The 12,681-nt window shown below is 37.1% G+C and overlaps 1 protein-coding gene across 2 annotated transcripts in view; it reads right to left on the bottom strand.

The window, feature by feature from the left end:
• Positions 1-50: 50 nt before the first annotated feature.
• ASZ1 (ankyrin repeat, SAM and basic leucine zipper domain containing 1) overlaps positions 51-12,681 on the bottom strand; it is a 35,800-nt gene continuing 23,169 nt past the window's right edge. For both annotated transcript variants that reach the window (XM_030257344.4, XM_002192880.6), the window contains exons 10-13: positions 7,830-7,942; positions 2,612-2,717; positions 2,084-2,197; positions 51-297 (exon numbers count right to left, since the gene is read on the bottom strand). In XM_030257344.4, the coding sequence (XP_030113204.1) occupies positions 151-297; positions 2,084-2,197; positions 2,612-2,717; positions 7,830-7,942 (480 nt within the window). In that variant the 3' untranslated portion in view covers positions 51-150. The remainder of the gene's footprint in view (positions 298-2,083; positions 2,198-2,611; positions 2,718-7,829; positions 7,943-12,681) is intronic.

Genomic DNA, 12,681 nt, shown 5'->3' with positions numbered 1-12,681 from the left:
ATTCTATACAAACAATGAATTTCAAAATAAAACCCTCAGATGCTCTTAAGTAACCATTTTAATTTTTAGTAACTTTATTTTTAGTTCCAAGTACATACAAACAAGATACAATTACTACAGATAGGATGAGAAACAGCACTAAACTTAAATTCAGGTTCTCTTTGCTACTAATTTAATTACACATAAGAAAAAACCAAATCCAAGCAATGTTACCACTCCCATTTTTAGAAGTCTTTTTTCCAAGGTGGCTGCTTTTTCTGGAAGTTTCACTTGGTTATGTTTATTCTTCTTTTCATACTAAGACAGAGGTTAAATCCATGTAAAAAGTGCAAAAAAAGAAAAAGTTAGTGTGAAAGCTTCTTAAGTAGATTATAAAGTACCCAGTCATAAAAATCTGTATGCAGCTAGGATTGATATTACTTCTTTCTCTGTCCTACTTAATTTGAAATAAATGTGTGTAAACGTTCATCTTATCTGATGTTCAATTATTCTGTAACCTATATAAGAAAAACAAACTGTTCATTTACAAATTTAATTACTAAGGAGTAAACCACTACTATTATCAGATGCTACAAAAATCTAATAACAAAATAATTGAACTCTGACTATCAAATGTTTTAACTACAACTTCTGCCATTTAATTACTAAAAGACCTGCTTCTTTAAAAAGGCAGTTAAATATGTAACAGATTAAACTTACTCAAAATTAAAGGGAGAGTGGAAATACCTAACAAGTGCCTTCTTAAATACATGTCGAACCTGAGTGGAGCCTTGTCCTAAAGGACAGCAGGGTTAGGTTCCCATTTCCTACCTTACTTTACAGTGTTTGGAAGGCCGTCTCATTTACTGTATTTTCAAAAATTATATGCTAAGACATGTACTGCTGGCAAAGTTTTGTCATGACTAAGCTTAGCAAACAGTACTGAAAACTTCAAGGGAATGTACACAAACATTTTATGTTAGAGGTTTAACTGTTTCACTTCCATTCACACGTTCATAATAAACGCTTGGGTGCTCTACATTCAAAAGTGCTCCACCATAGATAAAGTAGCACAAAAATGTCTTGTATTAAAGTATTCGTAAGTGAAATTCATAAAATATAACAGGATTTTAAAAATAAGGATTTGCATTTTTGAAGTAATTAGAAGGCTGTTTCACACTAGATACAAAGACACCATGCTTTGTCTCGACAGCTATAAAATCTTATGGTCAGATAGTCAAGTGGCACTGAACTTGGAAGCCTCCCAGCCCTTATAACTGGAGGCAAATATATACACAATTGATGATTGCATATGCAAAAAAAGGAATAAATAGCTGGCAAGTTCTTTGCCACAGTCACTACCTCTTAATATATTTGGTGTTAAAGGATTTATTGGGAGAAGGCTGTTATATTACTTAAAATTAACGTAAACTACAGGAAATTGCATTAGTAGCATTATATTCAAGGTCTGAGTTCCACATGGCTTCGTTCAGCAACAAATTCCTTTCTGACACTGATGCTCCATTTACCCTACCCCAGCGGCCGTTCATTTTACCAGCCTATTACTTAAAATGACCCCATCTGACAAGAGAGTGTCACTGTGTTGGCTCGAGAATGACTGATGTGGTGCTAACATCTAGCCTTGACCTCTCCCACCCTCTTCTTTTGTCACTCTCCAGAGTTATCTGCGATGCCTCCCATTCAATCCATAAAACCTTAGTATCTTCCTTGTAAGTCAATAATTCTAAACAAAAGATTCCTTAATTAAAAAGTAAGAGTCTAAGTATTCAGCATAGCCTCTATGCCACAGTGGTTGTCCAAGAACACAGGGATACATTCCAATTAATTCTTTCATGCAGCAGAAAGAAAAAGCTAGATTATGCTTTCTTTAGGAGATTCTCCACACTTCCGCGGAATATTAGAGATTATTTTTCTTTCTGTTCATGAAAAGGTGGAAGGGGGAGAGATTGATGCAATGTCCAAGCTAAGGCTAAACAGCTTTTGGCAGACCAAGGTATGAAACATTTCCCTGAGGGATGTCACATTTGAGGTTGCATCAGAAACTTGTACACAGTATTTAACACCCTCACTCACACATACCCACCTCCACCACAAGGTCCTTCAGTTTTCCAACTTCTTCTCCCAACTTTTCAATACTGCAAATCACGTCTTTGCAGACTTCAGTATAACATTCAGTTGGTGCCCACTGCAGTACCATCTGTTAATAATTAGTTATTTGCCATAATTACATAGTGGTAGGTTTTAATTTAGTATTCTACAGTTCAAGTATCACAAAAGACAGTACCAGAAAAGGTCTATAACTGCATTTATGCTGGGTTTTAATTGTATGATTTGTGCACAATAAGCTACTACTCCCTAGCTACCTTTGTTGGAAACTTTTGTCACTTTAACTCTCCTATCAGTAGAAACAAGAAGAAACTACCATCTCTTTTAGCTGTATGGCCTAACTCTTTGAAATATATTATTTTTAAGAAGTGTCTTTTAGAGAAAGAGCATTGGACAGCTTCCTATAACTATGCAATAACCAAGATGGTTGATGAATATTCATAGTTTTTATTTCTTACAAGGTGGAATAATGCACTCTAAATCAAACTTCTGTCTGGTTGAGTACCTTGTGAGAATTTTTGAGGAAATGGTTATTCATGGTCTGCACAGGAATGATCAGCTTACTACACTCTTTATTCAACTTCTGAAGAAACTTCAGCAATTCATCTTCACTAGAAAAAGAAAATATTTTGTTATTTTTCAAATGCTGTAACTTCTTGCAAGCTGAATATCACATATGGATTTTCAACACTGGCTCGTGAGTTAGACATGCAGTTTCATAGCATACAAAAAAACCAGTATCATCTTAAAATTGAGTAGATATCAGACATTTAACATTTTAGCAAGTTGTTGGGGTTTTTTTTCCCCTTGTTTGTCCCATCCCCATCCTCCACTGCCTTATTTTTGAAGGACAATATATCTGACCTGCAGCTTACATTTTTGAGGTAGATGTGAGAGAAAAAGTCTGGTTTGTACTTTGGAGCTAGGACTGAAATGACTAGGTTTAGGGTAACATAGTCTCCAACAGAGTTGAAGAAAATAAGAATTTAGAAATATTGGCTTGGCCCTTAGATCTGGAAACATATACCTAAGAGCCTAAAATATCTGATGTTATCTATTTTAAAGAAAATTTTTACTTGGTGCTCAAACACAAGCAGGAAGCAAACTCTCAAAATTAGTTTGACCCATGTCTCCAAGAAGTGGTGAGAAGGATAGAAAAAATTAACAGATTATTTTTAGCTTTAAGTTTCTAGAGCTTCCACATGACACTGACTCAATTTTACTGGAATGTCAGAGAATTTTAGTCATAAGTCATGGTGCCAGCCAGAAACTTGTTGCTGCTCAGAAGGAAGAGGGATAGAGGGCAAGGAAGATCATCCAATTGCTTTTACTGAGTGAGCTCTCAAAACTCTGAAACTCCTAAGAAGTGTCTGTATCTCCAGTAGGAAAGTTTCTGCTAACTCTAATCTATTTGGGTCAATAATAGGCAGGGTCAAAACAAGAGACAATTCCAAGTTCCTACTGCAGAATTTCTTATTCTGCAGATCCATAGGATCTGAATAAACTAACTTGGACTACATTCCTCCATTCCCTAGGCAATATGCTATTAAACCTAAATGCAACATACTCACAGCACTTGCTTCTTTCTTCTGAAGGCAAAAAGGTATCCACGAAATTTGTCAAACAGCTAAACTAAGCTACATGCCAATGTAGTGTGTGCATCTAAATGGAGATGGAATTTAGGCCACTGAGTGTCACAGAGTGCTTTCCTTCAACTTTGGGGACAGGATCATTAGTGAGTAAAATTTCTGCCACTGCTCAGGACACCTGTGATATGCTGAACTGTTAAGACTTTAACATTTAAAACAGAAATATATAGAAGCATTAAAAGGTATGCTGGCGGTTTAAAACCAGTATTGGACACAGTTTTCATGAAAATGGAGAAGTACAAAAGCCTGTTTATTTTTATGAAATAAACTACTGCTTGTTTCAGAACAATGTAACTGAACTAAGTATTTCAGGTAAAGAGGCGAAACATTAAGCATCTGGAGATAGTCTGATATGGGTATTACCATAGTCAAGTCATAATCATAAGTGTTTTCTTCTACTTAGATGACTTTTTAGCTGGCACCTTTTGTGTTTCACTACAATGGAAATTATCTTTTGGAGTTCTGGAAGGATTCTTGGCAAATACAAAGTATGTCATAGGCTTGAATCAGGGAGGGAGGAAAAAAGAAAAACATTTATCATACTACTTCACTACACAATAGTTCTTTAAAAACTCCCCATTTTCATAGAATTTTATACCTGTTGTGATGATATGCTCTTCTATTTAGAAATGGAAATAACGTATTCAAAAAATTATCACTTTAAGAAAGAATTAATGGCTGTCAAAACATCGGTGGCTACACAGTGCTGGACACTTCATAAGTTTATAATCAATCAGTTCAAGATTTTCTACTATGTTAGTTTTTCTATGACTTAATGACTGATTCTCCTTCTCACAGAATGACTTTGAACAAGTGAGAAGTAAAATCCTTATATAATAGCATGTAAACATAGCCAAAGATTTTAGTCTAAAGGTCAGATGCCTAGAATACGTCAAGCAATTTTCTAGAAAACTATGCAGTGCTTGCCATAACTGAAGTGCTGTCAAATTTTGTGTACTTCAATCTTTAATTAATCAATTATTTTCTGCTTTTGAGAACTACATATGATCTAAACCCACACTATACTAGGAATAAGATATGTCACTGGTGTGTGAGACTGCACCAGATACTGTGTGGGTATTTCACTGTATTTGGCCGCACACAGTGAATGGATAATTTTTTGTATTTCTCTACTTACTCTCTCTGTTCAAATTTTTAAGCTGCTCTGCTTGAATGTATGTACTAAACACTGTGGAATAATCTGAAAAAAGCATACACTTTAACATAAAAATGCCTCAACTGGGCAAAGTCCCCTTAAACTGTAGCTTATTTTTGCTTGCTGAAGAGTCAACATCCATTTCCAAAGGCACCCAGGAGATCCCTGGTCTACCACCTGAGCTCAGCAGCAAAGCCTCTATTTTAATACAAATGGCTCAGATGCTGTTATCATACTGGTTTATATCCTCCTGCGTGCTAAAAGTTTAGTTCTTCAGTACTGCAGCACATGTACACATGTGCAGGATTCTCTTCTGAAAGTACACAGTTGTTTTGATGGAGAATTACAGAATCATAGAATACCTGGGTTGGAAGGGACCTTAAGATGATTTAGTTCCAATCCCTCTGCCATGGATAGGGACACCTTCCACTAGACCAGCTTGCTCAAAGTCCCATCCAAACTGGCCTGGATCACTTGTATGAATGGGACATCCACAGCTTTTCCGGGCAATTTATTCTAATACCTCATTACTTTTACAGTAGAGAACTTCTTTCTTACATCTCATCTAAACCTGCCCTCCATCAATTTGAAGCCATTCCCCCTTGTCCTATCATTACATGCCCTTGTAAAAAGTCTTTCTCCAGCTCTCTGGTAGGCCCCTTTTAGGTCCTCTCTCCTCTAGGCTGAACACCCCCAAGTCTCTCAGCCTGTCTTCATAGGACTGGTGCTCCAGCCCTCTTGTTCATCTTTGTGGCCCTCTTCGGAACTCCCTCCAGGCTGATGTCCTTCTTATGCTGGGGGTCTTGGAGCTGGTTGCAGTAGTCCAGGTGGAGTATCATGAGAGTAGACAGGGAGCATCCCATCTCAATCTGCTGGCCACTCCGCTTTTGATGCAGCCCAGGATACGGCTGGCTTTCTGAGCTGCAAGTGCACATGTGTTGGGTCATGTAGAGCTTCTTCCAGGAACTGAATCTGATGATCCTCGTGGGTCCTTCCAACTCGGATATTCTGTGTTTCTGTAATTCTCATCAACCAACACTCCCAAGTCCATCTCCTCAGGGCTGCTCTCAATCCACTCTGTCCAACCTGTACTTGTGCTTGGGATTGTCCTGACCCAGGACACTTGGCCTTGCTGAATTTCATGCACCCATCACTCAGTGCTGTCAAGGTCTGCCTTGGATGGTATCCCTTTCCTCCAACACACCACACAGCTCTGTGTCATTGGTACACATACTGAGGGTTCACTCAATCCCAGTCTCCATGTCTCCAGCAGAGATGTTAAACAGCACCAGTCCCAACACCAACCCCTGAGGAGTGTCACTTGTTACTAGTCTTCATCTGGACATTGAGCTGCTGCCCACAACTCTTGCCCAGTGTGAATATCCAGCCAATTCCTTATCTCTGATTGGTCTCTGAATGAAATCTCCTCACAGACCAGAAGAAACATCAAAGTCCTCTATCAGGACATGAACTCCCTGCTCTTCCAGACCATTTCAGCTGTTCAAGAGCTTCCTCAAACGCATTGCACATCCTCCCAAGTCCAACAGCTCAAACTTTGTATTGTGATGCAAAAACATTCCTCAAGCAGGCCACAAAGTCTCTTTTTCATAAACACAGTAACGGATAAAGATACCAGCACTGGGAGCAAGCAGTGTATGAATGGTTGGTTGGGAGTGGAATGTATACTGGACAGTCTCATGAACTGGGACTTTAAAGACAACACTATGGCAGGATGACATCATGAAATGACTGCTAATGCACAGTGTCAGTGCAATTCAGTTTCCTCCAAAGCACAGAGACATATACAGATTGAATTTGAACCCAAGCATATTCTTTGGGCCCATGAACAACATAACTAATAGGGACTCTAACCTTACATCATTTAAGTAGTACAGACAGCTCTCCCCCAGTATTTTGGAGAGGGAAGAGATATCTATGAGAGTACCAGCACAGCTGTCAGATCACTAGTCAAGAGGGAAATACAAACACTTCAAAGAGGAACTGAACCTTTACAACCTAATCCATTTTTAGTAACTATACTTCTATAAGTTGGAGAACTAGGAATAGGAAAGATATGAGCATGGAATTTATATTGAGGTCTAGGTGTGTCTTCCAGAAATAAAAAAAAAAAAAGTTAAGAGATTTTAGAAATCTTAAGGCTCTCTTGTACTTACTATATGCTTCATTTTTCATTTCGTGCTAGCAGAGCTTGGGGAACGTATTAAGTTTAATAAGGTTGCTAAGGAACATATCTCTCAGCTTGGGCCTGGCTTCTATGGTACTGCACAGACTATATATACTAGAAGTATGACAGGTGTTGCAGAGCTGATGCCTTAATACTATAATGGAAAAAAGTACCAAGTTGGAATGGGAGTCTGAAAGAGCAACACTTTCTGAAAAAATTTCCTTATAAAGCTACTGATATATATAATCTATGATAAGGAAAATAGCTTCTAAACTTCTTAATTGGCAAGATAAAAAAATGAGATATTTTAGAATTCAGTTTAAACTGCTTCCAGTGGAAGTGAAAAACAATGAAAAAATATGGAAACTAAACAGAAGTAGCATTTACAATTTAAGATACACATATACAAAATATTATTTTACGGGTTGAAAATTAAAGGCCTATGCAGAAGTTATATGCATCTCTCCCTCCCACAACTTTTTTACAGCATCTTAAAATCAGACCAATTTGACTGGAAGACTAACAGAGCCTATCTTGTCTAAGCTCCCAAACATCTTTGTGCAAAACACAACCACCAGCAGCTCTCATAATCTACTAAGCTGCATATTCTCATGAATGTTATGCATTAAGAGTAAGGTGTGAGACAATTTTACCTCTGAGCCACAGAAAATAACACGGTCACCTTTATATTGTTAACATTTCACTTCCACTTCCTTAGATATACTGTTAATACCTCAATTCCAGCTTCATAATTTCAGAGATGTCTTCAAATTTTTTTTCTTCCACTTGTAGATCGTTAATAGCATCTAGGAGTTTCTGTTGATCTCCAGGATTTGTAATGCCAATCTTAAATGTAAAGAGTAATTTCAAATATTATTTAAACTTACTAGACATAACATTACAGTAATACATTTCACTAGATTCTAAATATTAAGATTTAAAAGAAATTCTTTTTAAGTTATTGCAACCAGCTAAAATGTATGTAAGTGACAAAGGAAAAAATAAAACCACAGAAAATATTCAATAATGCAGAAAAAAATGACAAGAGGAAGTGCTGAACTGAAATAGCACAGGATACTCTGTGTAATCTGTTAGGGTTTATTAAAATCTGTTTAGGGTTTATTAAAAAATAACAGCAGTTTGCCTAAGTCCCCTGTCTTGTCAGGATGTTTCAGAATTATCCGAATCATCTCTGACAGCAAGATAACAAATCATCATGATGGTGATACAGCATTAACTAGGAAAGAAAGAGTGGAAATTATCAAATCCACATCAAAGGGAGAATTTTAGAGGAAAACATCTTTTTTTAACTAAAGGAAAACAAGAAAGATACATAGCATGTAACAGATTCTCCAAGTGATGCCTGAAGCAGAAAACCCTGCCAGCTGTGCTATCCATCAAGTATCAAGATTAAATTTTAAATCATATTTAAATCCTAGACTGAGAGTTTTCTTGCAGAACACTTAATGAAAAAAACCAGTTTATCTGTTAGAAAATAAATGCTTCTGTGGCACATTCAGTATTTCCCTTGCTCATCTGACAGGCTGCTGTGCAACACAGGACTTCTGGTGCTAGCAGCCTAACATGCTCCTGCACACAACTAAGAAACCTCTTAACTTTGCTACTAATGCACCAGCTGAGTACCTGACTCAACAGGACTAGACCAATCCTGCATTTGAGACTGCAAGGATCTCAGAGTCTCCAAACCTATACTATATGGAACCCTCACTGATATTCTGTGGACTTGAAGTTACCTTCTGCACCCTCAGAAATCTGCAAGATGTTAGTGTTTGCAGTCTCCCAGATTTCTGTCAGAAAGAATTTTGAATGAACAGCTGATAACCCACATCAGATCAACAGTCTAGGGAAGAGATCGTGCCTACGGAAAGGCTTGCTTTTTTCTGACACCCAGTGTTATGAGACTTACTGTTCATTGGGACTGTATAAAACTGTCCTTTAGATTCTCCACCAATTAGAACTAAAAAATAATTATGGACTCAAAAGTGCACCTTTAAATATATCAAAACCATGTTAAGTTTATAGACAAGTAAGTATTTCAGTAATGAAAAAACCCAACAAGATTAATTGGGAATTTAACTACAGATGTCAAGAACTTTTGAACAGGTTTCCATTCATTCCTAAATGAATTATACTGAAGTCTTTTCAGCAAATATCCCTCGCAGCCTTAAGATAGAAAAATCTGAATTTCGTATGAACAATCCGCTTCACCTGTGTTGAGCTGTAAGTTTACTCAATTCATCAGTTTTCAGGTTTGCCCTGTGGAGCCCTATCTGGTATGAACGAATATTTTCTTAAGGCTTACAAAGCATTACAGCAGTCATTTTATCATGAATAAGTAAGCAGATTTCTACAAAAGCAGTTATTCTTGAGGAATTAAAACTATCTTGCTTAAAGTAGGATCTATTGTGAAGACTGCCTTTGCTTTTGACTCCACCTGCTCATTCCTGAAACCAGCAAATCAGGAAGCAGCTTTCTGACCAGCATATCAGGAAGATGTACTTTGTTCCCCTAGAAATAAAACATCATTTTGTTCTTCTGAAAATGGATCACTAAGCACCACCACATATTTCTCAGGAACATATTTCTCAGGAAGTAAAGAATGTGATAAATGTCACTATAGATAAAGCCTTCTACCACCACACTGATTCTGCATTTAGTGGTAAAAGGTGCAGAACTTAGAGACAGAAGGTTGATAGAACAATCCAAACTACTTCCCAATTACTTTGCAACAACATGAAGTGACCCAGAACCTGACAGTTCATGCAGTAATGAATGCATGGAACAACCACAGTGCAATAAGCCCTTCTTGATGGATAAGTGAATTTTTAAGTCGGTGTTGGTTCACTCGTGTTCCACAGTCCAAATTATCCAAGTATTATTGTGAAGTGGCCATGCTTAAGAATGTGCAAGTGCTGTACAATGATTTACTCATATCTGTAAAAGAGACTATATGCACTCTCAATTTTAGCCAGATCAACTCTAGGAACACCTATTTTATTCTTTGCTTAAATACATACAAGGCAGCCCTTCAAAATCCAAGCCCCAAGTCACTCCAACATGAATATGACAAGAGGTGAATAAGATAGCCTCAACACATGAAAGATGACACACTGTACAGATACAACCAGTGAAGCTATGCACAAACTCTTACATCAATGCCACTTTGCCCAAGTAACCACTAATTTTAATAATCTGACACATTTCTGTCAAATATTAAATGCTTTCATCAGAGAGTGGAGGCAGAGGAATGAGTCCTGGACCTGTAATATAAAAGCACATAGACCAGATAATTATCCAATTATGTAGTTAAAGTTCTAGATTATACTTTGAATTTTGATGTATCAAGTTTTCATTACAAAGTCTCAAATCCAAAGCAAGACACAAATTTCTCTTATTCTAAATTACATAAAATGTAAGAAAGAAACCTTTTTAGTCCTAAATGCATCCAGAAGATAAATTACTTCTGTTGCTATCTTATCAGAAAAATGCTTAAAACAAAATAAAAAAATGTGTCATAAGTACTGTAGACAAATCCTTCAAATGTTGAAAAGACACGTCCCCGTATATTGAACACATTTTTTTCCAGAATGGAACAGTTTATAAGCTTAAGGAATGCAAGGATTTCAGCTTGAAAGACTCATTGTTTAGGCTCTGTAGCAGAATACAGATAAAGGTATTTACAGAGAAAATATCTTCCTATATTGTTTGATGGAGGAAAGCTTATCATGTTAATGACAGGATTTCTCCCCAGTTCTCTGGATACAAAGCAGCTTGGTTCAGAGGCATCCATCAAAGGTCATCATTAATCTTTGTAGTAATAAGATCCAGGCTGTTTAAAACAGCTGGCTGTTAGTTGAAAGTCTGCCATCACAGTAAAAACTTTCAACTCTGAAGTTACAAGGAAACAGATTAGATTTGTTTTATCAGCAGTGTGGGGAGAAACCGTTAGCAGAGCTCTAAAACAAGACTGCATAAAGAATTTTGGATAACTTAAGAGCTAATAAGCTAGGAGTGTTATGCCATTTTTTAACTTCTCAACTGAAGACTCACTAATTAATTTATGTCCATTGACAAAGCATGACTTATTTTTCAGGAACTCTTTCCTGCTGTTTCATAGTTAACAGACAAAGCAATTCAATTCTTACAGATATTATCTTCCTGTATAGAACCAGCTGATCCCTGTAGTTATTTCAGTTTGTTAAAAGCTTTTTTGCTTTTATAATAGCGAGCTTTGAACAATTTAGAACACTGAAACAGAAGCTATAATTTTGAGTGAAATTACACCTCTCTGGAGAGGGAACCATAAAGCTTAGCCGTTCACTGAAGTCTACAATTCTCTCCTCTTCCCACAATGTTCCCTGCACAAAAACAGGCAGTAACTACAGTACCTACTACAAAAGAAAGTGATCAGTATGATCATACACTCAGACAGATTTACAGTTTAATGCAATCATGTCCAACACAGAAGCTCATACGGTATTGAGAAGAAATCCACAAGAATCTCCTTAAAGGACAAAACTACTATCAAGAGGGGCTTTAGAGTTCTAAAAATCACAGGACACCAGGATGCTGTCCGATGATCCTGAGGCTTCAGAAAAGCAGTTACATCACATCACACTGGCATGTCTTCCAATATTTTGCCCTAGATGAACTCTTAAAAGTCCTTTCATTGACAAAGCTCCCTATATGAACGCTATGAACACGCCCTGAGAATACAGAATTACTTTTAAGTTCTGTCAGAAAAATTAACTACTCAGTTACAAGACAAAACATCAAGCAAAACAATTCTTGTTGACATCTACTCTAAAGGAATACAACGTTGGATCCAGCTGCCAGAACACACACCTCCTTGGTACCAGGATTAGGAGAAAAAAAGCTGACACTAAGGACGTGGCTAGTTCCAGTACAATAAGCAGTCTTGAAGCAGCTGTTTTTACAAAGTGTCTTTGGAATCCCAGACCAGAGATTCCAAAGTTCCCCAGTACAGAATGCTCAGAAGAATCCTGCAGCCTGAAGTATTTACATTGTTCCAATAAAGCTTCTATACTTGAATTTTATTACAGTATCCTCCAGTAAACACAAAAAGTCCTTTCACTTCCTACAGGAAAAATTCCAGCAAGAATACAGAAAAACAACCACCACATCTCAGCTGAGAACTGAAGCCTTATAATAATGCATCATTTAGTCAAAAGACCAACCGTTGCAAACAGCAAAAGACCGACCTTCCCAGCTGCAGTAAACTGTAAGAAACAAAATCTTCTCTTTTCTCCCTTTTTTTGGGGCAGATAAGATTTTACAAACCTGTTTGGGGTACAAGATTCTACAATTTAAGCAATTCTAATGTAAGAGAGCTCCTCCTTCTCCAACAAAAATTACCACCTCACAAAGGAGGACCACATCTAAAGTAGTTGTTTAGTATTATTTGCTGTTTATCCTAGCACTGACTTCCCTTCAGAGAAATCAAAATTAAAATCTAAAAATGGTAACAACTAACATTTAAACTAGAACTATTTCCAGCTCATCCCCGATCACCCATTGTTCTGTGAGATTACATACTTCAGAAA

Source organism: Taeniopygia guttata, chromosome 1A, assembly GCF_048771995.1.
Source record: "Taeniopygia guttata chromosome 1A, bTaeGut7.mat, whole genome shotgun sequence".
Classification (NCBI taxonomy): Eukaryota; Metazoa; Chordata; class Aves; order Passeriformes; family Estrildidae; genus Taeniopygia; species Taeniopygia guttata.
This window is presented reverse-complemented; position numbering and strand designations above follow the sequence as displayed.